General features: G+C 33.3%; 2 protein-coding genes across 4 annotated transcripts in view; one reads left to right on the top strand and one right to left on the bottom strand.

Annotated features, from left to right (window-relative positions):
* The window catches only part of LOC132705826 (TBC1 domain family member 1), a 75,884-nt gene that overhangs the window by 4,391 nt on the left and 43,689 nt on the right, over positions 1 to 27,804 (top strand). The window lies entirely within an intron of this gene.
* On the bottom strand, positions 674 to 27,804 carry LOC132705825 (cilia- and flagella-associated protein 61-like). 3 transcript variants are annotated; one of them, XM_060676726.1, is made up of 24 exons: positions 27,352 to 27,804; positions 27,162 to 27,295; positions 26,905 to 27,108; positions 22,303 to 22,500; positions 20,881 to 21,073; positions 19,395 to 19,574; positions 18,309 to 18,424; positions 18,142 to 18,248; positions 17,990 to 18,090; positions 16,903 to 16,987; positions 16,664 to 16,823; positions 15,559 to 15,700; positions 15,340 to 15,506; positions 15,105 to 15,286; positions 14,869 to 15,044; positions 12,842 to 13,053; positions 11,911 to 12,089; positions 6,996 to 7,215; positions 5,498 to 5,735; positions 2,042 to 2,168; positions 1,386 to 1,496; positions 1,135 to 1,329; positions 1,011 to 1,076; positions 674 to 957 (listed from the first exon to the last, which is right to left on the bottom strand). In XM_060676726.1, the coding sequence occupies exons 1-24, from the start codon at positions 27,705 to 27,707 to the stop codon at positions 745 to 747; spliced, it is 4,062 nt and encodes a 1,353-aa protein (XP_060532709.1). In that variant the 5' UTR covers positions 27,708 to 27,804; the 3' UTR covers positions 674 to 744. The 3 variants fall into 3 exon arrangements, with proteins under 3 accessions (XP_060532709.1, XP_060532711.1, XP_060532710.1); XM_060676728.1 differs by lacking the exons at positions 26,905 to 27,108; positions 27,162 to 27,295 and having other exon boundaries at positions 27,724 to 27,804; XM_060676727.1 differs by lacking the exons at positions 674 to 957; positions 1,011 to 1,076 and having other exon boundaries at positions 1,189 to 1,329; positions 1,386 to 1,477.

Raw genomic sequence — 27,804 nt, 5'->3', positions numbered from 1 at the left:
AGCTAAGAAGAATACAAGAAATGGGGGTTAGAAGTAAACTTACCAAAGACAAAGTATATATGTACCGGTGGAGTACAACGCGACCTCCTGTTAGAGGACGGTCAGGCTATCAAACTGCGAAACCTACAAATATCTGGGAATGTACATATCCAGCAGTGGGACCTTAGACTACCCCATCAAAGAACGAAATAATCAAGGCAGAAAGGCTATTACTATGCTGAACACCTTCTTGTGGGACCAAAAAATCACGAGACGAAACAAACATCTAATATACAATACGTTGATTAAAAGCATAGTCACATACAGCAGTGAAGTCTGGCCACTAAAAGAAAGAACCATGAGAACGCTGGAGGCAACTGAGATGGACTTTTGGAGAAGAGCGGCAGGAACTATGGAAGGACAGAAATCGATGGAGATTGGGAATCTGATGACGTCGGAGGACGTTTTAAAAATCGCTAGATATATATAATAAATATGTACGCGTAGACAAATTGTAAATTTAGCGTGAGAAAATGTGATATTATCGTTTGGCAGAGGAAACAATCTCTTAAAGACATTTTCGGAAAACTTATTTAATCGTTCAGGAAAAACAACTGAAAAGCTCATCTGAGTTGTAATAAATAGTCGTTCAAGCTACTTGCAATGACTATTGTGTTCGTGGTGAGTGCTCTAAGATAAATACAAGAAGTCAAAACATTGAAACATTTTGCATAATAAGACTTTAATTTTAACCTTAGTCATCGATCACTGCATGTTCAAGGTAACATAGCGTTGCTTAGAGAACATCGGACTCCTGTCGAATCCTTCTAGCATATTCTTTACGAGCGTTGGATGGGCGTACATCCACAAATAATCGGAATTCTCTTGGATAAAATTCAACACCATCTGCTCTATGATTTTTGGATACAACATGTTGGAAAACTTGGAGTTGAGGGCCTCTTCTTGCTCGCTTGTCAGCTAAAAGGCTAAAGTCCTCAAAGACCGTACGAATTACATTAAAATGCATTTACCGGTTGCCATTTGCGAACTTTGTACTGCTCTATCACGTCCGCAATCAGACATTCTCTGTCAGAACCCTACAATAAACAAACTAAATCAACAATGCCGGAAGAGGCAATCATATTAAGTCCCAACCACCGATGAGGTCATCAAATTGTTTAGTTCTTTCATTAATTGGTTAAATCGGTCGTGGTACAATGCATACGCCCACGGCTGCTTGAAATACTCGTAGAAATCAGAAATCAGGCTCATTTCAAAGCGCTTTTGGATATTGTTCAGCAATTTGTTGTGTTTTCCCCATAAACAGTACAAATTTTTGAAGTCTATGGGCTAAAAGAGTGTTTTTATTGACGCTAATCATGGCATAATCATTTATAGAAGCTCACAGATTTGCTTAAACAAGTTATGGTGTCGACTCTGCCATATTCACTGAAATGTAACTTGAAGAAACCTTGTTGATCCAGATTGCGACAGTTTCCTGTTACAAAGACTTGACCCTAAATCGTCGGTATAGTGGTTAGCATTATAACTATAACTATTATATTAAAAAAGAGATGCATTTACATTGCTATTTTAAAAATTCAAGTGCAAATAAATTGGAATGAAACAGATAGAGGCTAGCATTGTTTGACTTTGTTCTAGAATATCTTCTTGGAAAATATAAAAGAGAAAATGTACAATTGTAAGAAAATATTTGATTGTCTTAATTTTATTTGTTTATCGTTTCAGTTTCTTTTTTCATTTAATATTTTTATTTTTCGACATTGTGGATTTTTTTAATTTAATTAATTTTAAGTAACTGAAATGTATGGTTGAATTTGGGCAAGCAAATTTATATAATAGATCAGCCGTTAAGGTTTGGGATAATATTTTTCCACGAAAACCTATAAAAAAAAATTCTGAATAAATTATGATAAAAGTATTTGGTACATAGAGCGTTTTTTTTTCTTAAAGGTTGGTGTTTTAAAATCGAAAACTTCTAGAATACCTAATTAGAGTAATAGAGTACTAGAGTACTAGAGTACCCAATTAGAGTACGTACGTAGTTTTCCTGAGAACTGGCAGCTTCTACGGGAATCCTACGTCCCGGTTTCACAACCGACAGATAATACAGGCCTCCTGGTAACCTACAGTAGCGCATGACGGGTTGTTCATATTTTGGTACAAGCCTACAAGAAGAAAACCGTATCATTCAAGGTTCAATATACTGGATGTCAATGGAATAAGAAAACGTTTGAAGCTATATCAATTAAATCTAGTCAACAGTTCAAGGATAACTTTTGTCTTATCTGTAGATTTCAAATGATACAGTTTTGTAGAATCCATTTGATTTGTTTTATTTTATATGTTTGCTTTTCATTTTTTCTTACATATGTTACATTTTACTAAAATGCTTCGTTTTCAATATACAGAGTGTGAAATTTAAATTTTTAAAATATATATTTATTAATATCTCCGGTTGCTTTCTGAAATATATTTCCGTAAATATTTAGCAAAAAATTTCAAATAAGTAACAGAAACCAATGGTGAGTTCGACTCTTAATTTTTGCTGTCTATGGACGTGGAGTTAATTTTTTGTAGTTTTTTTTGTCTCTTGTTTAAAATTTTGATTTGAAGCTTCTTTTATGAGATATTTTCAGTTATCGCACCACGTTACGATTTGTGACAATTGTCAAATAAATCGAAGGAGGCGACACCAATTTACATAATGTAAAATTTTTGTTTGATTTAATTAAAAGAAACTGCATTCAACTGATTTTATGTTAAATATAAAATTACAATTCATGTTTTTATTAAACACCATTGTATAAATTAATAAATATGCATTTTAAAGTTAGCCTTAACACCTTATATATTAAAAACAAAGTTTTCAAATGAAATGTGACATAAGGAAGGTCCTATAATTTTAGCCAAAACAATATATGGTTAATGGATTGACCTACATTTTTCGTAACACCTTGTATAAAAGCACATTAAAATAGTTGACTGTTTTAGAGAAAAACTAAGGAATAAATAAAATATAAATAAACGCTGGTAAAATCTGTTACCGTTTTTTCGAAAATGTATAATTTTTAAAAAATTTACACCCAGTATATTTTCTTATAAATAAACCAAAAGAGATCGCACTGTATCTTATCACTAATAAGTTTTGTATTAAGTACTCTATGTTAGACCTTATATAAAATGTAATATTCTAAACAAAATTTCAATCCAGCAGAGTTGTCGAACATTTCAACAACCGGGAACATAATTGGGTTGTCTCTAGTCGAGCGTTGTTATGTTAACTTTTTTTAAATTGTTATAATTTTATTGTTTCGTGTTTTGAAATTTTGGAAACCGGGAGATATTCTTTGCAAAATATGTTTACCTTGTTTACAGAAGTTCAAATAAATACATTTAGGAAAGGTTCGGCAATTGTGGTTTTTTTATTTTTTAGTCATTTCACTAAAGCATTAAATTCCTAATAAATTTTGAACTAGTTGACAATCTGCATAAGCTCAAATGAAATCCTACTTTGTATTACTTTTGTGTTACAAACAACCACAATTATGTAGTGGCTCTTTAAACACTCGAACTGTCAAAGTTGCTCTTTGTTTTGACGGCGCATTTAATTCATAAACTCACTAATTAGCTAAATAAATGGCTATAATTTGTAAATAAAGAATTTGCCCTTGTTTAGTTCTGGATAAAGTCTGTTCATAGAGATAAGAAAGTGACTAACTGATACGAATTAAGGAAAGATCCGGGCAAACTGTAAGAATGAAATATGGCCGAACAGGTCCGTACTTTGCTTAGAATTTAATTATTTTGGGTTTTGTTAGGAAATATACTAAACAATATTTATTTATGTATGTATTTATGTCTAAATCTAAAATAAAATTACAAATTATTTTTATTACCTACTTAAATTACTTAAAATGATTCACATAATATATCAGCATCACTATCGCTATCATCGCCTGTTCTAATTATTATTTGTTCTATATTATTCGCAATATGGATATACGATTGTTCTGCTTTTTCTATATGTTTAACAGAATTTGCCCAACTTTGTCGAGGGATGTTAAAAACTTCGGTTTCTATAAGTTTAAGCACATTGGAGTTAACATGGGGAAAAACATTGTTACTACGAATGGCAGATTTCAGTTGGTGCCAAACATGTTCAATGGGATTAAATATACAGTGGTAAGGTGGAAGCCTCAAAACTGTATGCCCTAGATTTTTTGCATAATTATCACAGACGTATTTCTTTTGTAGGTTCAAGCTTTGTAGAACCTCAATTAATTGCTTTTTTGGTATAATCTTCGTGAAAATAAATGTAGTTTTGGATTGTTGTTTTGTGTCACATGAGGAAGGGGTTTTAGTCAACTGTCTACTGTGATAACTTGCGTTGTCCATTACAATTACGCTATTAGGAGGAATGTTTGGAACTAGTGTGTTTTTAAACCAACTTTCAAATAAATCAGCGGTGGTGTCTTCATGGTAATCCAGAGAAGAATATTTAATATTTTTCGCAGACAGAGAAACTCCATTTAGAATCCAATCATCTTTAGAGGCCCCATGCAAAATATTTATTCTTTTACATCTTTTTGATGGCGCGTTTGTTTTACACTTATCAGTTGAGTCAACCCAACCCTTTTCCGGGGTATCATAAGTGTCGAACCAGGTTTCATCCAAGTAAATAATTGGCCTTTGATGTTTTCTGTAAATCCTAATTTTTTCTACATATTCCAGTAGCCATTTCCGAATTCTAAAAGATTCCATTAAAACTTGCCTTTGGTCAATTTTTTTAAATCTAAAACCCATGTGTTGAATACACTTCCATAAGGTAGTTCTGCCACATTTAACACCGGTTTCATCTTTTTCAAGTCTCCTAATTAAGATATCTAATGTAACGCTTTGTTCCTCGTATAACTGGTAAATTTTACGCCGTATTATGTCTTGATCACTTTCATCTACACTCGAGAAACTGTCAGCAGCGCTTCTTTTTTTCCTCGCTGAAATGGGATTATTCACAATTTTCCATAAAGTTGATGTTGAAATTTTCGTCAATGTGTGTGTGTCTAAAGATGCTTGCTTGCTGGCACCACGTTCATTGAGAGTCAAATAAACATTGTTTATAACTTTCTTAGTCTCAATAGAATAGTGTTTTCTACATTTGGGCGGGAACATCTCCTGAGATACACTTGACTAGCACATATTTTCTATAATTCGCACACGATTCAACCCACGCTGTATTACACACGAAATAAGAATGATTACTAATAAACTTAAACTAAGTGGTATAGCAAACCAAAGAATATTAAACACAGTTAGGTATAAAATTATTTTTTATTACGGACCACAATTTTACCTGAATTTAAATTCTGAAACTTTAGGTAATAATCTTGTTGCATTGTATGTTAATGACCGCCCTTGGATAATTCCATTCAAAAGCAATTGGTCACTTTCTTATATCTATGAACAGACCATACCACTGCTGCTACACCACTTTTACCTATTACGAATGTCTAGATGGAAGTTCCACCCAAGTTTCTTTGAATTAGACCGCCTAACGTGTCCGGGCACAAGCATGTTCCTGATTTGGCGGCCCAGCTTACGCCCTATTTCGACTCTGTTAAAAAACTTGTGCGCCATATTGGAAGCGAAATATTTCCTGGAATATTTGGTCAGAGTGCCGGCCGCGTAGATCCGCTCGTCGTTCGTTTTGCAGTCGTTATCGACTACCAAACGACCTGTTGAAAATCGATACAACGTAGTCTGCCGGATAAAGGGTGAAATGACGTCGTATATACAACTTTTCATGTCACTAATTCAATGATTCAAGACTGCTAATCACTTTTGGCATTAATGTTGTTTATTTTTTAAATTCAAACTCCAGAAAATGCTAACATGAAAATATAAAAGAAAGGGATAAGGCGATCTCATTAATTCATCTGCTAACACTGCAAAAAACTCCCAATCCATTTTTGCGAAGGACATTTTTTATTTCATACATAAAATAGAAAATGTCAATCTACTTGGAACTGTTGCGCTGTTTTCATATGAGTTTCATGTTTGCTGGTTTCCATTTAACCTGATCTACCCCAAAAACGCATTAATTTCATTCGCACGTCTACAGAAAGCGAGAATCGAACAATATTATTTAGGGCTAAGTGAGCTGTTTAAAAAATCTAACCTGTAACCCACACCGACTCAAAGCACACGTCATCTCTTCTAGCCAATCAACCGATTTTCCAATTTAATGAGTCTTCTGACGGCAAGGATGTGAAGCTACTTAGGAAGTAAAATTTATAGATTGCGCCGTTTTTATATAAGTTTGCATTGTATGGTTTATGTCGATATTGATTACAAAAATAGTTTGTTTGATGTAGTTTGCTATTTAGTGCCTTTTGATGGATGTCACTCAACTATTGCAAGTCATGCGGCTTATGGATACTTGGCATCGGCATATATGACGTCATTAAAAGTTCTGTACACTCCGTGTTATCTATTATGCCACAATTCCATTGTTTAGTTATTGTTACTTCTAAATTTCTAGATTCTATAAATAACATTACCAGTTTCACGTTTGGTTCGAGATCACCCGCTCTGAATTAAATTCCAGTTAATGATTGCAAGTTAGACTATTAATATACTACATATTATTGAAGTAAACCAGATTTTTACTAGAATCTGATCGAAATCAAGAAAAAAAAGTTGCTATTTGTATCATAAAATGATGTTTTAGATATTGAGTTACAATCTCACTTTCTGGTTCATACAGTTTCCTATCCTTGTCGATTTCGATTAGAATACAGTCAAAGTTGATTTATCCGCAACATATTGTACCGAAGACCACTTCAAACCTGCAAATATCAACTTAGAATCTCAGTTTCTGCATCATACGGCAACATTCGTAACCAAAACATATTGTAAGTACCGGGCATAGACTCATTAATGTAATTTGTATTTGGGGCCCTTGGAGTTCCGATAAAAATTACTAAATACTTTACCGTCAAAAACTAGTCCTGCTTTGCTGACCACTTGGTATATTCTGCGGCTGACGCCTTTCTCGTAAAAGAAAAAGGCGGCTTGACATTTCACTTCTATCATTTTGTGTTTCGACTCGAACTTTGCGGCTGAAATTCGATTCTCTTTTGGACAGTACGTCCAGTCGATAAAATAATACGAAGGGTATACCGTTACGCCTTGCGCTCGTATGAATTTGATCGTCTAAAAATGACAGGCAGTTAGGTTGGTAAAGTCTGTTCATAGATATAAGAAAGTGACTAACTGATGCGAATTAAGGAAAGACCCGGGCAAGCTGTAAGAATGAAATATGGCCGAACAGGTCCGTACTTTGCTTAGAATTTAATTATTTGGGGTTTTGTTAGGAAATATACTAAACAATATTTATTTATTTATGTATGTATTTATGTTTAAATCTAAAATAAAATTACAAATTATTTTTATTACCTACTTAAATTACTTAAAATTATTCACATAATATATCAGTATCACTATCGCTATCATCGCCTGTTCAAATTATTATTTCTTCTATATTATTTGCAGTATCGACATACGATTGCGGAACAATCGTTTCTATATGTTTAACAGCATTTGCTCAACTTTGTGGAGGGATGTTAAAAACTTCGGTTTCTATAAGTTTGAGGACATTGGAGTACACGGGGAAAAACATTGTTACGACCAATGGCAGATTTCAGTTGGTGCCAAACATGTTCAATGGGATTAAATATACAGTGGTAAGGTGGAAGCCTTAAACCTGTGTGCCCCAGATTTCTTGCATAAATATCACAGACGTATTCCTTTGGTAGGTTCAAGCTTTGTAGAACCTCAATTAATTGCTTTTAGGTATAATCTTCGTGAAAATAAATGTCGTTATTATACATGTAGTTTTGGATTGTGGCTTTTGTGTCACATGAGGAAGGGGTTTTAGTTCACTGTCTACTGTGGTAACTTGCATTGTCCATTACAACTACGCTATTAGGAGGAATGTTTGGATCTAGTTTGTTTTTAAACCAACTTTCAAATAAATCAGGGGTGGTGTCTTCATGGTAATCCAGAGAAGAATCTTTAATATTTTTCGCTGACAGAGGAAGTCCATTTGGAATCCAATCATCTTTAGAGGCCCCAGCATGCAAAATAGTTATTCTTTTATCTCTTTTTGATGGCGCGTTTGTTTTACATTTATCAGTTGAGTCAACCCAACCCTTTTCCAGGGTATCATAAGTGTCGAATCAATTTGTCATTTTTTTTAAATCTAAAACCCATGTGTTGAATACACTTTTCATCTTTTTCAAGCCTCCTAATTAAGATATCTAATATAGGCACGCTTTGTTCCTCGTATAACTGGTAAATTTTACGCCGTATTATATCTTGCTCACTTTCATCTACACTGGAGAAAATGTCAGCATCGCTTCTTCTTTTCCTCGCTGAAATTCACAATTTTCCATACAGTTGATGTTGGAATTTTCGTCAATGTGGCCGTCTCTTCTAAAGATGCTTGCTTGCTGGCACCACATACAATGAGAGTTAAATAAACATTGTTTATAACTTCCTTCGTCTCAATAGAATAGTGTCTTCTACATTTGAGCAGGAGCATCTCCTGAGATACACTAGACTCGCAATATTTTACATAATTTGCACACGATTCAGCACATGCTGTATTACACACGAAGTAGGAATGATTACCAATAAACTTAAACTAAGTAGTATACCAAACCAAAGAATATTAAACACAGGTAGGTATAAAATAAAATCAAAAGAATAATAAATAAATTCCGAAACTTTAGGTAATAATCTTGTTGCATTGTATGTTAATGACCACCCTTGGATAATCCCATTCAAAAGCAATTGGTCACTTTCTTATATGTGTGAACAGACCATATCTGCTGCTCGAAGAGATGATATATCTAAATAAATAAGCAAGAAATAATTCAAAATCGGGGCTTCAGTCAGCTATCCAAACTTTCTATTATTTCTTGCACTTATTTGAATATTAAACATATATATATATATATATATATATATATATATATATATATATATATATATATATATATATATATATATTTATTTATTTATTTATTTATATATATATTTATATATAAATATATATATATATATATATATATATATATATATATATATATATATATATATATATATATATATATATATATATATATATATATATATATATATATATAAATATATATATATATATATATATATATATATATATATATATATATATATATATATATATATATATATATATATATATATATATATATATATATATATTCTCACGTATTGATTCACGGATGGAAAAATGTGATGACACTATATTCCGGGATATCATCCGTTCGCTCGTTGAACTCCGACTGGAATCCTGCAAATCTTGCATCCGACTGGAATCCTGCAGACGTTTCGCCAAAATCTCACTTGGCATCTTCAATGCTCGCGCTCCGAGCATTCGAAGTGTTTTCGGAGCGCGAGCATTGAAGATGCCAAGTGAGATTTTGGCGAAACGTCTGCAGGATTCCAGTCGGATGCAAGATTTGCAGGATTCCAGTCGGAGTTCAACGAGCGAACGGATGATATCCCGGAATATAGTGTCATCATATATATATATATATATATATATATATATATATATATATATATATATATATATATATATATATATATATATATATATATATATATATGATGACACTATATTCCGGGATATCATCCGTTCGCTCGTTGAACTCCGACTGGAATCCTGCATCCGACTGGAATCCTGCAAATCCTGCATCCGACTGGAATCCTGCAGACGTTTCGCCAAAATCTCACTTGGCATCTTCAATGCTCGCGCTCCGAAAACACTTCGAACACTGTTCGAACACTGTTCGAAGTGTTTTCGGAGCGCGAGCATTGAAGATGCCAAGTGAGATTTTGGCGAAACGTCTGCAGGATTCCAGTCGGATGCAGGATTTGCAGGATTCCAGTCGGATGCAGGATTCCAGTCGGAGTTCAACGAGCGAACGGATGATATCCCGGAATATAGTGTCATCATATTTTTCCATCCGTGAATCAATACGTGAGAATATATATATATATATATATATATATATATATATATATATATATATATATATATATATATATATATATATATATATATATATATATATATATATATATATATATATATATATATATATATATATATATATATATATATATATATAATATATTATATAATATGAGTATTATAATATAATACAATAATTTTGAGTTGAGGAAAACGAATCTCAAAAAAAAGATGAAGTATACATCGTTAAATTTAATGAAAGCGTTTACATGTATCCGGCGAGTCAGATTGGGAATTGCCCTTTCTAAAAGAAATAGAGGAAAATTAATGTCTGGGTGCGGGGGCCGTTATTCTCCAATGTTAGGGAGTTTATAGAAAATGTGCATTTCCAAACTAACACTCACCTTTCTTCTATGGAAAATTTTGTATTTTAGAGTATCTTAGGAAAATTTAATTACTAGGATTTGTTTATCTAAAGTTTATTTTAGAGGCTGATAAAACCTCATTAGGTAGTAGAGGGACTAGAGTGATCTAACAAATACTTCACCACTTTTATTGTTGCATCTAGGCTTGTAGCTCTAAATAATTGCTGATTCAATGTCGTGTTGTGTCTTACTACAAATTGGCGCAACATAGTAACACTATTTTGTCACTGTCATTTCAACAAAACAGTCTTCAAAACATCTGAAATCGTGGTAATCTTCCATATCGCACAACTGATAGCTCTATTATTATCTATAATTAGTCTCTTCCCTTTTCCTGAAGACACCTTAATACCTCTCGGCTTACATTCCATGAAAACTTCTTAAATTTTCGTCTTTTTGGTACTATATACTTTATCAAGATTTTTCTCTTTCGATACGGGTTCACACTTCCCAAGTATTTCTGTCACCAAACAATTTCAATCGCATAACTGAAAGTGGCGCCTAAAAGTTTTCTAGTTCTCAACGGAATACTGTCATCTTTGCTAAGTTCCATCTTATCTCGGCTGAGTATTTTATTTTTAAATAAATTTTCTTCGAATTACACCTGTAGTGTCTTCATGAAGGACTTTTACTGGTCTGCTTCAGACTTTTCTCGGGAGGTTCCACTCACTGATCTTCTTCTTCGTTCCGAAGGTTGGCAATTATGAAAGCTATGCGTATTACTGGTGGTGTTGGACCATTCGTGCATTATGAGTTGAATAATGTGTCCTATGTATAGCAGTATTTTCTTTTTAATAGTCATCGACTATATCACCCTCTTTTTTCATTCGTCTTGACACCTCAGCATTGGTTATTCTCTGCACTTATGAAATTCGTTACGTTCTGCGATAAACCTCGACCTCCAAAGCTTTTATTTTCTTCACATCGTTTTTCTGACAAAGCATAACATCTCATGAGCCATATTTTCAGTTCTAGGTTAAGATCTCTACTGCAGACTATTTGTCTCAACTTCATAAAAGTACTCTGTGCTTTTGCGATCCGGATTTTTATTTCCTGAGATCTGTCAACTCTTTCAATAGGTTCATCATGTGTATCTACTTTTTGTACCCAAATGTTCACTGAGCCTTAATGAAATATTCGGTAGCATATGGCTCGCCCTTCGCAGGACCCATTTTCGTTAAATTGATTCTCTGATAAACTATTCGAGCAACTCTTTGTGAAGTTTCAATTCTGGTTTCAATATTGGTAAAGAAAACTGTTTTAGTACAATTTTCAAATTGGATTGGATTGGGCTACAGTGACTTAGGGTTAATTTTAGTAGCCTCGCAAACGAAAGTCCCTACAAATCTTAATTTAGGTGTGGACTTTAAAAATGATTGCATGACACTACGTGGTACTTACTGCGTGATAAATTTCGGAGTCATTAAAGATGGATATGTTGTGCCTCCGTTTTCGATCAATCGCCATGCGGTACGGAAAAGGTTCCACGAAGACAATGCATGAACCTGGTACCCCGTATTCTAACAATCCCGCCAAACAGACGTACGACTGCAGAAAATGCCCATAAACAATCACGGTGTCTGAAATATTTCCATTCAAATATTTTTTTTAACCTCATACCGCATACTTCGTCTCAAAGTATATCGTCTTTACAGTTAATGACAAATGTCAAAATAAACTTTTAAAAATCTAATTATATTTATTTAGTTATAATAAAATTGTATTAATACTAATAGATGACACTAAATATATACAAGTTATCAATAATTACGTAAAAATTTATTTAAAATTTAATTCCGTTTTATTTTCTGCTCTCATACGTGATTTTATTTGGTGTCACAAAAATTCTATGATTGATATGGATTAAGACGTAAAACAGTATATTCAGCTAAACTATTCATATTGTTGTTTCATAGTATATGAATGTAACACTTAACACAAAATTTCTCTTTCTTGGAACTGGATTCAAAATAAATATCATTTTGTAACAATTATTGAATTTAAATTTTTGTACTTGATGAATTTGGTGCTATGGTACCTTGCGTTATTCATTACAATGATACTGTTATCCGGAATTAAATTAATTTTGCCCTTGCATTTTCAAGATAATCGGTGAGAGTCCGTAATATTTTTCATAGACAACAACATGCAGTTTGGAATAAGTCCCTCTTTTGTCTGACAGCTTTTACTGGAATCAACTCATCCTTGCGATAGATTTCATCTAGGTAAATCCAGATAAGACAATATGTTAAATGAATTAATGAATTAAATTAATTAATTAAATCTTTGATTTTGCAAATAACAAGGCGATATACTTTGAGCCACACTTTACCTTCCAGAGTTCGATGGTTTCGCATTTTTTTCAATTCTGCAACTGCTCGATTTCCGTCTAAAGGTCCGTTTATAAGGAACACATTGTTCGGGGTCTCGACGAACGGTAACTTATAGCTTTTCAGCGGCATTTGAAATTCCTCCCCGCACATTAAGAACAAAAGATCGTATTGCAACATCGCTTGGTCGTTGATTACGATGTACTGGTCTTTTCTTATTAAACAAAAAAGCAGTGTCGATTGAAGTTGAGTGTCGAAGGTCGCATCACATTAGTTATCGATGGAGAATAATAAAACAAGAAGGAAAAACGCATTTAATGCAGAAAGTTGAACAGAGTGAATGGAAAAGGCAGCCAGGAAGAAATTGGTGGAACTTAAGAATTTTTATAGTTCACGCAAAATGACTTAATACAAAAGCTTCATGTATTGACGTGACTGTACATGGTTTTTATGTGGTTGTTTTTTTTTCAGGCCAGGTAGAAACTTTCTAATGGAGTTTGTATTTGCTATAAATTTAAAGATGTGAAAAATATTCTCGCTATGAGAGTTTGTTTGTCAAAAAAGTGTAGAAAAACTTTTGTATTAAACTCTTTTTGGAGATCTTACTATTTCTTAGAGCGGATAGTGGGTCAACCACGCTGTACACTTTCAATGCAAGGGGGCATTAAAGGGTACACGTAAGATAATTGGTGAAAACAGAGAACAAACGAGTTAGGAATTCTTTGGGAAACAGGGAAGGAAAATTTGAAAACGAATTTCGAAGAAAATTTAAATTGGAATCGCAACGGCGTGAAAATTAAGGTAAATTTTATAATGGGGATTGTTGTCTTTCTCTTGCTCATTTATTTAAATGGAAGAATATTTAATCACTTCATTCATTATAAATGTTAATAATGTTAATAATAATGTGATCGACAAGTTATTTCAATATTTGCCATAAAATAAAATTTATAACTTGAAATAAAACTTCTTAAAAAACGTTCAAAAAAGGGGCATAGAGACTGATATACTTTAAATTTAAACCTTTTCAAATTTCAATTCGCTACTTATAGAAAAAAGGAAAAAACCAAAATTTTCAGCTTTCGTAGTTTTTTTGGTATTATTATATATCATTATTTGCTCCCTAATAGTGGCATTCAAAATTTGAAATTTTGCGCGACCATAATAAAATACGTTTTTAAAAGGCGAAAAACCCGAAAATTTTGGTACATAAATATTGATTGAAAGCATATAAATAAAAGTACAAGAATATGTGTATTGAACTTAAATATTAATCACATTTATTTTTCTTCTCTTGACTGATTGGTGCATCTCTATTAATTCTAATTCTCCAGATGGCTGATTGGATAATAATTATATTGGAAAAGGACTACTCACCTTGAATTAATTTCAAATGTATTTAGAAAAAAAATCAACAGACTTAAAATATTTCAAATACTGAAATCTCTTTTAACATTCCGTTCATATTCTTTCTAGTTTTTCACTGATTTTTTGAATAACAGAATGTTTTATTTGTAATGTCCTTTTGAAAAAGTTGCAATTTAGTTTGAACGCTAAACATACACTGTGAGGGGTAAATTCGGTGTTTGTAAATGTTGCATGACGTCAGTCAATGATATTAAGTCTTGTAACCTCTCGTCATCGCTTAATTCTGAGTAGGTTATGTTCTTTTTCCTTTCAAAATATAATAACACGAAATTGAAAAGGGAGCTCGGGCACATTAGTCGAGAGTCACAAATAATCCTTCAAAGAGTCACAGGTTAGCCAGTTTCGGTCTATAGAGTGAATTTTGGTAGACAAGTTGCAACAAGGCAAACAAGGGCAACGGGGTAGGGTATTAGGGAAGCGTAGAAATTTGACAATTTTTTTTTAATACAATACGTTAAGCCACCACTATCCTATCACAGGCAGAGCAAAGACCATGAAATATAATGATCTCAATGGACATTGAAGGAAAATAATTTACAGTATCTTTTCTCGTTGCCCTTTATTCCCCTTGCGAATAGGTAGGATATACGAAGGGATATACCGATTTATTTCCGTGAGAACTCCGTTTACAACGTTGACGTAGGTTTCCAGGCGGATCGTATCCAGATATTTGCTAGTGATGAAATTTTTCTGGACAGCGAAGAATTCTTGCGCCTTTTTCGGAATTTTAGGATTAATTCCGTCAGCGCACACTAGCGTAATATTGTTAAACGTCACCTACAAGCGGCGCAGTCGGTAGGATATCGCGTCCATCTCATATCCATTACGTTTATGTACCTGGTAATTCGTATTTGTCTGTTTGAAAATCAGTGACTCCATAAAAGCGTAAGCTGTATTGCTGCAACCGGCCACTACGATGCGGGTGTTGATCGGCAGTCTAGAGATGCTACAAGAAGCTGTCGAACTGAGATATAGGCTGTAGGGATCTTTGGGGAATATTGCATTCGAAACGTCGTAACCTTGAGAATTTTTTTAATTGGTTATTTTTAAGGGGCGGAAGTTGAGCGTTTACCTTCTTCCGAAAGTCTCTTATAATCATATTCAGGCGTTTGTCTAGGCAAAGCGGGAATCAGCCAGTGCAGGTCGTTTGGTAAAGGTAGCGTCTCCTTGGATGACTTTTGGTGCTTGTAGAAAAGAACTTGGTAGTAGCTGAGTCTGTGAAGTTCTCGTTTGAAAAACCTAAATATCATATGACGGTAAATAGATTCATATATTTCCTTAAAAATGTTACTCGAATCCACAGTGAAATATTGGAGACGCGGCTATGCTTTCTATAACTCCGAAGCTACCGTTTTTGTAATATTTTGGTCGAATCCACGGTCGGATATTGTAGAACGAGTCTTGGTATGCAACATCGTGTTCTTCTGATAATACTAAGATATACCATATAATTATTATAATACATGCACAATCCATTACGGGAAATTTATACATGGTGTTCTCGGACAAACTTGATTATTTACTCTGATTTAAAGAAATGGGAATCAAACCAGCACTGAGTACGTGTGTGTTTTTCCTTAAATTTATCTTATACACTTGATTTCAAAGAAAATCACAATCCTGGATGAGTCAATTTTTTTCCAAATCACACTGGCTTCCATCACCTTACAATGAAAAACGTTATTCATTTTTTGGAGGTCTGATTTGATGTCAATGTGGTTTTAACATTTTAAAACCAAATAAGGTGATGTTGATTTTTATTAAAATTAAGAAAGGGACGACTCAAAAAAATACAACAAAAAATAAATTAATTAAAAAAAATATTATTTTTTTATTAATTTATATTAATTACAATCACTAAGTTTCATAATAGTATCTCATTTATTATTTTTTAAGTTTAAGGAGTTAATGAGCCTGTATCATGCTGGTTCCATTAGGAGCAAAATTGTTAGAGAAAAAAATTGAACTCAGTCAAATAGTCTTTCAAAAAGGAAATAATCATTTTAAAACTATTTAATTGGAAATTTGGTTTATTTTTTAAATATTTGTGACACCTTTTACTTACAGGTTTCATAAAGAATTACGCTTACAAGTATACACAGAAAGAAATAAAAATATTTAAAAAAAAACTATTTATAAATACTTGGTGACGTTTTGCCAATCATCTTGTCGGCTTCTTCAATCCAGAAGATTTTTAAATAGTAATACAGGAGCCTGAGGACGTCTCTTTAAAAAACTTTAAAACAAAATTAATAAAATTCGACAGAAAATTATGGCACAATTTTGACAGTTTTTGAAATATTGAATGTGTTATATTAAAAATGACAGTTGTCAGCTGAAGCACATAACACTAACAACAGTATACTGAGAAAACTAGAGAACATTGTGTTATTTACCTGCCAGTCCTATGACTTGTCGTTCGCATAGAAACAAGAAACACTCATAGGGACTGCTTGGGCATTCTAAACAATTTTCAACTTGAGAAAGGATCACAGCGTGATTAGGAATGCTACTGAGGAGAGTTTGGATTTCAGTCATACGATCTCTCACGGCAGCCTGTGAAATATGTAACCAAAAATGCAGATTTTTGAGATGTTTTTAGAAACGCAAAAGAGTTTAAGGTATAACCACCTACACAAACTTCTAGTCGTCCTAAAATAGCGTTCTTATGGGATGCATAAAGTTCGTATGGATAAGTACTAGTCGGTCTTCGAATCACCCTGTAAAAATACTCAACGTTATCTAAAATGTTTGTACTACAATAAATTAAATCTGAATACAAACAAAACAAAGTATGTATTTTGGTAAAAAATAAAATAAAAATTTATTTATTTTTATTTTTTATCTCAATCGGGTCTAAAGATAAAGACATATTTTGGTTTATTAGATACTTTGCTCTTAATTGAAACTGTTTTGCAGTACGATATATATGGGGTAGTCTAAACTCCAACTCGCACGAATCAACTAAATGTCATTCAAAATTATGTATAAAAAGTTGTATATCAAAAAGATCGACGTTTTCCGGCCGACCAGCTATATAGAGTGTTTAAAAAAGACGCGGCAATATTTAATTCAGATCATTTTATCAAGAGTTCCCATAAAATGCATTATTTTCTAGATACGGGGTGTACATTTTTTTAAACAATGTTTTTTGACTTAATGTAAATATGTTCTTACCGATTTGTTTGAAATTTGACAGAGTTGTTTCTAGAGATTAGGGGTTGATTTAACCCCAAATTATAATAATAAATAAGTATTATGATCAATGGACATGTAATAAAATAGTTTTTATTTTTTATCTCATAAATATCATGGAAGTCAACATATGTTTTATTAAATGAATTTTATAAAGTTTTCCCAAATAGTAATTTGTTTTGCCTAGATAAAGATATCTTTCTTCTGTACCTTTTGATCCTCATTTTGATAGAATATTAGAGGGACTGTCATTTTATTCAACTATTTTTATAATATTTCTCTCGACGCCAGAGCTTCACTGTGTAGAAATATCTTTATTAGTGGTAGTATTTTACATACTATTGAAATAAACGATTAACAAAAAAAAACATGATTTATTGTGATCCCAAAAGATCAATATGAAAAAGTTTGAAGTTTCGCATAATTTTTTACCAAAGTAGTTGTCAAGTTACAGAACAAAAATCAAAAATATCCGTAAGAATTTGCCAATTTAGTCACTGCTCACTGTCATGGACCACACTGTATACCTGACAAACGGAAACATCCATGGCTCCACGTTCGCGCTGCATGGCAGACTCATGATGCAATATTCCTTGTTGGGAAAACATTGAAACACTGCCTCCAAAACCTGCAAACAGATAGATAGGCGACTCTCAATTAAATTATCGAACCGTGTGACTTGGTATATGCTGAACTCGTGATCTGCGTGACAGGCTGCTACTTCGATGCAAAAGGCGTTTGGCTCGCCTACAAACTTTGGTAACCTTTGAACGATGCGGGAAATTGCTGTAGACATGAGTTCCCTTCTAAAGGCTTGGGATTTGTTAAAAAAAAGACAGCACTCACCAACATTTTTAGATAATTCCTCGCTAGGGTAAACGTGTGTTAGTTGCGAGCTCAAATCGCGCACTTTGGTGTCCTGAGTTTCCTCCGATTTTTGAGTAAGGGTATATTCGTCGACACTGAAACGTTGTTAATGTACCCCTATACTCGTGCTAAAGGATTTTTTTTATTTATTGGTAAAGGGCATAGCTTTACGTTCAGCTGTGGGAAACTATATTTGAGAATAATAACTACGATCACTATCTTATTAGTTTTTTAGAGTTCTTCATTGGGTAATCCTAAGCATAATATGACCCATTCAGAGGAAAATTGGTTTCACTTACTTGCATAAAACACGGAGTACTGTTCATAAAAATAACTTTAGAAACCTCTATATAATTCAGCTCATTAAGATTTGACTTATTATTAAATTAATTTAATTATTCACTCAAAAATGATATATATCCTGTTCCTCTGAATGTCTTGATATTCTAGGACCAAAAAATTCTTAAAAACATACCGTATGAGATAGTAAACGGACTGGGAGAAAAAAGTCATTGGTCAGGCCAGCAATCAACCAACAAAATAATATAAATGTAGCTAAAATAAACACAATTTTTATGACACACAATTATCATAAAATGTTTGGTTCTAAAGATATAAGACGCTAATATTTTGAAGAATAATGTATATTTAATCCGTATCACGAATCCTCTTTGCAATGTTGTTGATAGATTTTATTTCTGTAGAGCCGAGAAAAAAGTTGCTAATTCTAGTAGCTTCAAAATTTTGTGAACACCCTGTATGTGATAAGTTCAAGTGATAATATAATACAGCACACTATTAAAGTGATATTGGTGGTCGGTAAGATAAAAATTCGTCGTTCCAATATAATTTTTAAATCAATATTCATTATATCAGAAGTTAAATTTTTTTAGAATGTAATAATACAATAAGATACAAAGTGTTCTTTTTACAGGCACTATTTGACGCTAATGACGATAAACGTACCATGTAATCTTAATCGTCACTCTGAGGTCCATTAAATTGCTTGCATTCAAAATAATTCAAGAAAGTTGGTCAAAGACCTATTATAAAAGTAAATCTAACCCTTGCGTGTCCAGTTCTTGGTCTTCTTCAAAAACGAACGGATCTGTGGTAAGAAGCAAAGAATAGTCACTCTCAGTGCGACTCACATCCACTTTGCGATCATTTTTGTCTTCGAAATCTGGGCTGAAGACCGCTTTAGGGACTTTGTGTGACAGTTCTTTATCGGCGCTATCTGCAAAGCTAAATTCGCCAATATAAATTTTCGATTTTCGTATTGTAATATCAAAGTTTACAGAAAAATATATCATTTGCCTCACTCCCAAACTCAAAAAAGTTTCAATATGCGCGGGCTCGTATTGCAGAATTTGCTCCCAAGCAATAAAATCCTGCGGCCTTCAACATGCATATGGCCGCTGACAAGTGATCAATTCGTCAGTTTTGGTTAGTCAATTTTTCTGGCGTATTTGGTCAAAATATGCCCAGATACCAATAAATTATCAACGAAGGAATAAAGCGTGTGACGATCGTTATTTATAAAGAAAATGGCACGAAGTGTGCGTGACGTATAACTGACAAAAGTCGGGAACCAAACCAATTTTTATGGTTTTCTCCACACCACGAAATTCCTTTCAAATATTTTTTTTGTATGTACTGTTATATGATCGATCGGTCACTGGGATCGCTTCAACGAAAAGCTCAAATCAAGAATCCAAGTATTAAAAATACTACAAAACATTTACAAGACATTTAAAATGCTCACCACCGAAGGCCCATCACACTACGAAAAATTCACTACTTCGACATATCTCTTTCAATTACCGAAACTTAATAAAACCATTAATAGTTCGGGTATTTTGCTCATATATTACTACTTACATATTACACTGTTATTACTAATTAACTGAAATCGACGCAGTTTATAAACTAAACATAACAACTGACCACATAAACGGTATTGTTGGTTATTTTTGCATCATAACAATGTACCATGTACCAGATAAATAACATAAGTAGGTTTCGCAGCTTAACTTTAATTAATAGGAAATATTTGTCGCAAACATGTTCATATCATTTAGCAAAGTTGGGTTATTTGATATACATAGCGATTGTCAGTCTGACAGTGAGATGCCCAGTTGCTGTCATAGTCCTTTTGTTGGGCCGCATAAGGTTACAAGAGGAATTGTCAATTTAGCATCAGAGTGGAGTTCAATTTGACTAGTTATATTAAACGATGTAACTTTAGTAATACCTTGTATATGTATAATCCTTTATTAAAAAATTGCCTTTCCTCTTCTGGCCAAAGTTCTAAATCTGCCCTATAATTATTATTATATTTTAATTGTAAAGTGCCGACAACTACAGCTGCAACTTGTGTCCGATAGTACGTCAAGTATTGATTACGAAATTTGTGAATATTAATAATATTAACTGAAACAAATTTGACGTATTCTACTTTATTATCGATAATATTTGAATACGCCATGGTATCACAAGGATTTAGCGAGAGTGAGGCAATTTATAGAATTCCGTAAACTATATCACCGACTCCGAAACCGATTCCATCATGTCCATTTGGCTGGGACATCCGAATTCGACGTGATCTTCCGAACTAGGTTTTTTGAATCCGTTGAAAGGGACGAGTTCGAATTCTTCATTTAACCTGTCGTAATTAACTGAGTCGTTTAATATGATTACCGCTACCGCCGAGTCGCGGTACTCTGCTACGATTATATGCCGTCCTGCAATAAACATCGTTGCATTAAATCCTGCAAAATTCACCCTCACGATTATTTGACATTGAAAAAATGGACGGAATTAAATTTTAATTGAAGGAGACGCAATTTGGAGCAGAATTGGCGTAATTTAATTGTTAGGGGAAGTTCTTATCTCCTACAACTTTTTGTCATTCTTTTCGCTACCGCTGAGTGCTTTTAGTGCTTCTGCAAATTATTCGATAGAACTAGTAGGTAGCTTTTTTCTATAACGACATGACGTGTTGTTACAGATTAAAACGAAAGACATTGTATCCAAAGGAGGCACGACAATTCATTCATAAAATGATTCGAAACCAAGAGCCACCATAAAAAAAAGTATTACACTAGCCTGTGGAAGTTTCTTTGGAGAATAGTTGATTGTAGTTGTGCTACAACCAACCGTTTGTCGCTAGCATCTCAACAAATGATAATTAAAACTGTCATACTTCACCATCGTGTCATTTCGTTCTGAATGTTACCCATTTATGATGTTGACGCTTTCAGAATTTTCTTTTTGCATTTTGAACGTTTCTAGGGTGCCATTGGATTCCGTGTAAGCTTTATTATAAATGTATATGACAACAATTGTCTGTCTATTGGTCTTAAATCTATAATAAGAACTAACATTGTGGAAAAAGTCGTTCTAGTTCACACAGAAAATGTAAATGAGGAAGATTTTTGACATTGTATTTTGCAGGTATTTAACATTTGGATTGAATGTATAGAAAATTCAAAGTTGAACATGTTACAAACTGTTTTTTTTTTAAATGGTGTAACTTGTTTTTCAAAAAACTTTAATGATTATAATTTTTGTGGCCCTTAATAATTATATTATGAAGTGGTCATAATAATGTGGATAGTTTCAATTCAATGCTGTCTCAATGTTTCCAAGAAATTAATATTATCGTTTTATATTTTAAATGGTTTTTTTAATAATTGTATTGTTTGTTGATACTATGTTATTTAAACCTTTAAATAAATCTAAACAATAACTCTTTTCATTTGTTTGTGTTTTTATGGTACATGACCATACGTCTCATCTATGGTTTTCTAATCTATGTAGATTAGAATATGATAGGCATACCCTGAAATATTAAGGACTCGTCGAGTCTCCTACATTAGATGAAAGAAGTAACCGTAGTATGATTGAAACGATTCCCGTTGTTGGCAAAAAGTAAAACATTTTTTTAGTGAATAATTCTGGGTCATAAAACCTGAATCTTTATGTCTGGTCAGCAGTTCGGCTATGTAGTATTCCCCATATAGTGCGACCAGTCGTTTTGAATGCTTGTCTATTAGAGGCACCAAGTCGTCGTTGTCTTCTTCTACGGCCCTCCTCACTTTATAGAGCGGCATGATTCGATCCCGGTTGATTCGGTACAGGGACTGGGTTTTCGTCGAGCCGTCCCAGTCTGTTAAAGTACATGGACCGTTACTATAATGTGTGTTGGTTTTTGCCAAAAGTTGCTTGCTAGTCAGCCAAAGAGAGCTAAATAGATATTTTACAGTATTGCAACATCTTCTCGTAAAGGAATTGTTTAAATGTTTCGAGCAATAATCAAGTGATAGAGAGAAACTAACATAAATTTCAAACAAAAAAATATCATCCTCAACCATGTTAGTATTGAAGAATGCTTATTGACTTGTTGAAGTGTACCAAATTTCAATTCATTATAATTAAAATTGCAGCAGAAAATTTGATAAAACAGAAAAAATCTTATTTCAGAAAGTCAAATAAATATTTTTCACATTTATCTCAAAATCGGTAAATTTTTCGAGAAATATTCAAAACATAAAAAACTTTTCTAACGAAACAGGAAATCTTCCCTTATGCATGCAAATGACCATCATGCAAAAGAATCCTCGAAAAAAGAAATGGTCGCATAGGTATTTTTATTTTTCTTAAATATTTGAAAAACGGGTGAGATACAAAAAATTTAAATGGGCACATGGATTTATAAACAAACTTCCACAACTTGTCCCAGTGGTGGATATACTTTCCCTGAATTCACCACTAATCTATCAGAACAATCATGATATTTTCGAATCCTGCCTTTCAATTTGCTTTTTCCAATTACGACTACATTTCGATCAAACGCGGTTTAACTTTTCGGAGTAGTAGTAGATAACAATTTTTATATTCAGCCATAATATTATATATTTTTAGTAACTATAAAAATGTATGGGTGGCCAACGGTTTCTATGAAATACTAGAAAAATCACTGTAAAGCTGTAATAACTAATAACAATCTTATGTCTTTATTAGTGTACGAATCGTATATTTCCCACCTTTCTTAACCCTAATTTATGTAGCGCTAAAACCAATTTACAGATTACAGGAAAACGTAGTTAAACGGGTGACGTATTTGTTATGCGTGTCTAAAACATATGCTATAATTCAAAAGTTTGTTTTATTATCTTAGTTTGACCTTGTAAGAATGAAATACCGTATATTTAAATAAGATTTTGACGTATTATGGTGGGCTTACATAACTCTTCTCGATGCGCTGTTAAATAAAACTTGTGTATAATAGACAAATGCGAGCATCTGGTAATATCAGAACGTCCTCTGCTGAAAGTCCTATACACCCGTTATTTGATTAACAAAAAAATAATCCTGCATCTTACATCCTAGAAGCTGTTTGTGACTTAAATAAAAATAAAGAAAGTGTGAAATAGTGAATATTGTTTGTCTCAGACTTGTAAAGGACTAACAATTCTGAAAAGTGAAAATATATTTTTACTCGTATTCGGAAATCTTTGGGGCCATTAAAGAGTTCAATTGTTCTTACAATAAGTTTTTAATAATTTAAATGCATTATTTTAACAGATCATGACAATTCCTATATTTAACTTGTAATTGAAATGGAAATAAATGAAATAAATTAACCAGGAGAATCACAATCTCCATTCCAATGTCGAAGACTTAGATTGAAATCGAGAAGCTAATATACCATGATTTGAACGATAATTGCAAATGTGGTGTCATATGCCTTTTCCAAGTCAATGAAGGCTAAGTGTGTCTCTAGGTTTCTCTGTTTCCTCTTTTCTACAAGGATTTTAAGAGTAAAGATATTGTCTATCACCGATCATCCGGCGCGGAAACCTAACTGCTCTTCCATTTCCCTTGTAGCTGTTTGCTGTTCAATTTTTGATTATATGACCCGCGAGTATAAACGTCCGATTGAACATATAACTGCAATACCTCTGTAGTTTTTCGGCCCTCTCTTTGTTCCTTTTTTATAAATAGGTGTGATATGACAAGTCTGCCAATTCTTTGGGACGTTTTCCCCATTTATGCACCTTCGGAAGAGATTTGTTATCATTCCTAAAACTGTTCCTGAACCATATTTGAGAAGCTCTGATGGAATACCTCCCACACCAGCCGCTTTTCTAATTTTTGTCTCTCTTAGAGCTTTTCTAACCTCCTCTATGTGTAATTGGATTTCCTCTGACGTTGTATTGAGCGGTTGTTCCTCGAATGCTCTATTTTCTTGCAAATAAATAAATGGAAAATAGAGTTAATTTACAACCATCTTTGTTAAATAGGATCTAATATAAAAATTCATCCAAGGTTGAGCTTTCCTTCAATAATACTCGCAGTATTCTGAATTTTAACACTTTTACCACTCGTTGAATGATGAAACTTTGATAGTGTAAACGTCTGACTTGTATTGTTCTTTAAATTGATGTATGTTTGAAGTTTGACTGTTGTCTTATATTATTTTTCCAGTTTAATCAACCGGCGAAGATTCAACTTTGAACTCGTAACAAAAACGACATAGCATTGTTAAGATGCTTAAGAAATAAAATTCACAGCAATTTAAGGAATAAAAAGAAAAAAATTACGGTCAGCAACAAGTCGATCACGTTCGAGAGATAAAGATACTAATACTAATAATACTCGTCGTAAGGCACATACACTGTACGCCTGGGGAACTACCCCAGTGTATTAGTAAAGATCTATGCGATATTGTTGTGTGCTTACGAGAAACTCAAAAGACGGTAGTCCGATAAGTACATTTATACTGGATGTTCGGAAATTGAGTTGCGGAAACTTGGAAGAAAGATTCAACGTGGTAAAATAATTGTAGTAAATCATGTAACAAAAATTCGAAATTGTAATTTTTTCCGACCTTGCCAAAATTCATTTTTCTAAATTTTATTTTCAACGCTTAATTCTCAACGGAATAAGCTGGTATTTTACACACATTTAGTAAAACTCATCGTTACAAAATAAAAGAGTTTCAGAAATCTGTCACTAGAGGGCACTTTACCTGAAACATTTTTTTTATTTTCCCTGTATTTTATTATATTACGAACATTACTTGTAAATAAAATTTGAAAGTCATTGTCAGAATCCGTTTAGTTTCTATTAAAAGAGTTTACTTATTATCCAACTGTTACTGTGGTGGTCCATCGGCTTTATATCGAGGCTATCCCAATAGAAAAGTTTCATCTGCTAACACATTCATCAACATACACAGAAGACTTGGTGAAAGAGGATCATTCAAACGTGATAATATGAATAAAAGGAGACTAAGGTATAAAAGAACAGCTACAAGAGAAGAAAGAATGCTTCAAAATGTGGAGGTTGATCAGTCAACGAGTACGAGAAAATTTGCTGCTCAGGAAATAATTGCTTGCTCTACAGTTTGGGAAGTTTTGCATGAAAATGATCTTCGGTCCTTTCATGTTCATCGGGTTTAAGCACTGCGATGAACAATTGAGAGTAATTTTAGGAAAAATTCAAAATTTCCAGCAATTCTTAAATGTCATTTTGTTCACTGACGAAGCTGCATTCATTAGTGATGGCATTGTAACCCACATGCAAAAATTGAAGGAAAACATCAGCGCCATTTTTTTAAAAAAATGTAAAAAATGACTTCATTTCTTTAACGGATCGTTTAATAGGGAAATGTATTTGAAATTTCTCCTAGATGAACTACCACCCTTGCAGTGTGTGTGTTAGTATATCAAACACCTATAACAGATATTAATGATCTACGACAAAAAACAGCATTTTTTAAAATGTATAAGAAAATGTTTACAAACGAACAATGGCCATTTTGAAAATGTTGTATTTTCTGAAATATATTTATGTTACTTAAATTAAACATATTAAACATTTATTTTTTCATTTTTATAATTTGTGGTATACTGCTTTTAAAAATTTATTGCACGTCGCCTGCACTTGCTTATCCGTAACAGAAATGAATATCGCTATATGCAGTAGATATCACCTTTCTGTAAATTAGAAGTGAAGAAGAAATTGGGGGTGAGAAAAGAAAAGTCGATTTGTGGCTAAACGATAACACTCATCAATTCAAATCAAGAATAACAATTTTTGAGGATTTGTAATTCTGCTTAAAGTAATATGTTTTATTTTCCAATATCAGTCTAAATAAATAAAATACAGGGAAAATAAAAAAATGTTTTCGGTGAAGTGTCCTCTAGTGACAGACACTTTTATTTTGTAAAATGCGAGCTTTTTCCTATTCCTCTGCGTTAAAAATTAAATAAAAAAAAAGAATTTTGACAAGTTATAACTCGGAAAATATTACGATTTCGAATTTTTAGTACATGACTTCCTATCATTATTTTACCACGTTCAACCTTTCCTCCAAGTTTCCGAACTCAAATTCCGAATACACTGTATTTGCAATTCATTGAGCCCGAGAAACAGAAAAAGAGATGTTATATTTCCATGAGATACTGAGTATATGCGCGGGCAGGGATGCACGTTAGATAGAATAAATCCAACTTTATCGGTAGATTGGTGGATAATTGCTGTTAGAGAAGCACAAGTTAGTTACCCTTAGGAAAAACTCGAACAGAAACGTCTTCGATGCAACCCACATCGACTTCGATGGGTGGCAGTACTAACAAAATATTCGCGAGGTATCTACAAGTCTTGAACACATATTGCGCAATGGCTTTCATGAAAAACATCTCGTACTTGGTCTGGTACGCGAAGAGGCGAACCCAAAGAGTGTTTTCGCTGTGAGCGTCTTCGATTCCTTAAAAAAATGGCGTCGTCTTTTCGAAACATTCCTCGAGGGACGTTCGTTACCGTAAATATTCGTCAGCCAGCGCTCCCACTCGCACGGAGGAATCGCAGGAATATGAGGGTATGTATGGAGGCATAAAAAAGCGACCATGTTGCCTTCGCCGTCGTCAATCCCCAGAGACAAGTGACATTGATATCTGTAGGAGTGTTAGAGAAAGACGCCCGTTGGTAAGGTGTTTTTGGGATCACTTACAAAAGTTGCTCGATCGAGGTGATCTCTCCAAACAACTCCTCCGTTTGGAGGGTAATACAATGAGCGATAGCCTTGGCTTGATCGATCCCAACTCTCTTCACATTCTTTGGCGACAGCAACGTGTATCTTTCTTGAGATAGGCAAGATGTCTGGCTCTCTCTCTCCATGAGAATATTTGTAATTATGACGCTGTGTTTAACGTGACAAGGAGCTGCTTTAGCTTTTTTGACATTTAGACGAGATGATCTTACAATCACCATGGTGCAACTTTGTTGAATTACGGTTATTTTGAATTTATTATCATGATTTACAAAATACTGCACAGCAATAAAATGTAAAACATAATATTCATTCATTGGCAAAAGTTCATACCTTATCGATGTCCACAAGGTACTAGGATAGCTTCAAATCCAATATTTAATGGGACAATTTTAACGGTTGTTCGTTCTGATA

This window comes from Cylas formicarius, unplaced genomic scaffold (genome assembly GCF_029955315.1).
Source record: "Cylas formicarius isolate icCylForm1 unplaced genomic scaffold, icCylForm1.1 PGA_scaffold_8__14_contigs__length_24414737, whole genome shotgun sequence".
NCBI classification, from domain to species: Eukaryota; Metazoa; Arthropoda; class Insecta; order Coleoptera; family Brentidae; genus Cylas; species Cylas formicarius.
This window is presented reverse-complemented; position numbering and strand designations above follow the sequence as displayed.

What these genes read in the sequence shown, in the direction of transcription:
- LOC132705825 (XM_060676726.1), bottom strand. Translation starts at nt 27,707, where the DNA reads ATGAATGAATATTATGTTTTACATTTTATTGCTGTGCAGTATTTTGTA. An exon ending in TGTTCGAGTTTTTCCTAAGG is followed by an intron (nt 22,501 to 26,904) that starts GTAACTAACTTG and finishes GTACTTTAACAG; the next exon opens with ACTGGGACGGCTCGACGAAA. An exon ending in CCAGTTCTCAGGAAAACTAC is followed by an intron (nt 1,497 to 2,041) that starts GTACGTACTCTA and finishes CCGACGATTTAG; the next exon opens with GGTCAAGTCTTTGTAACAGG.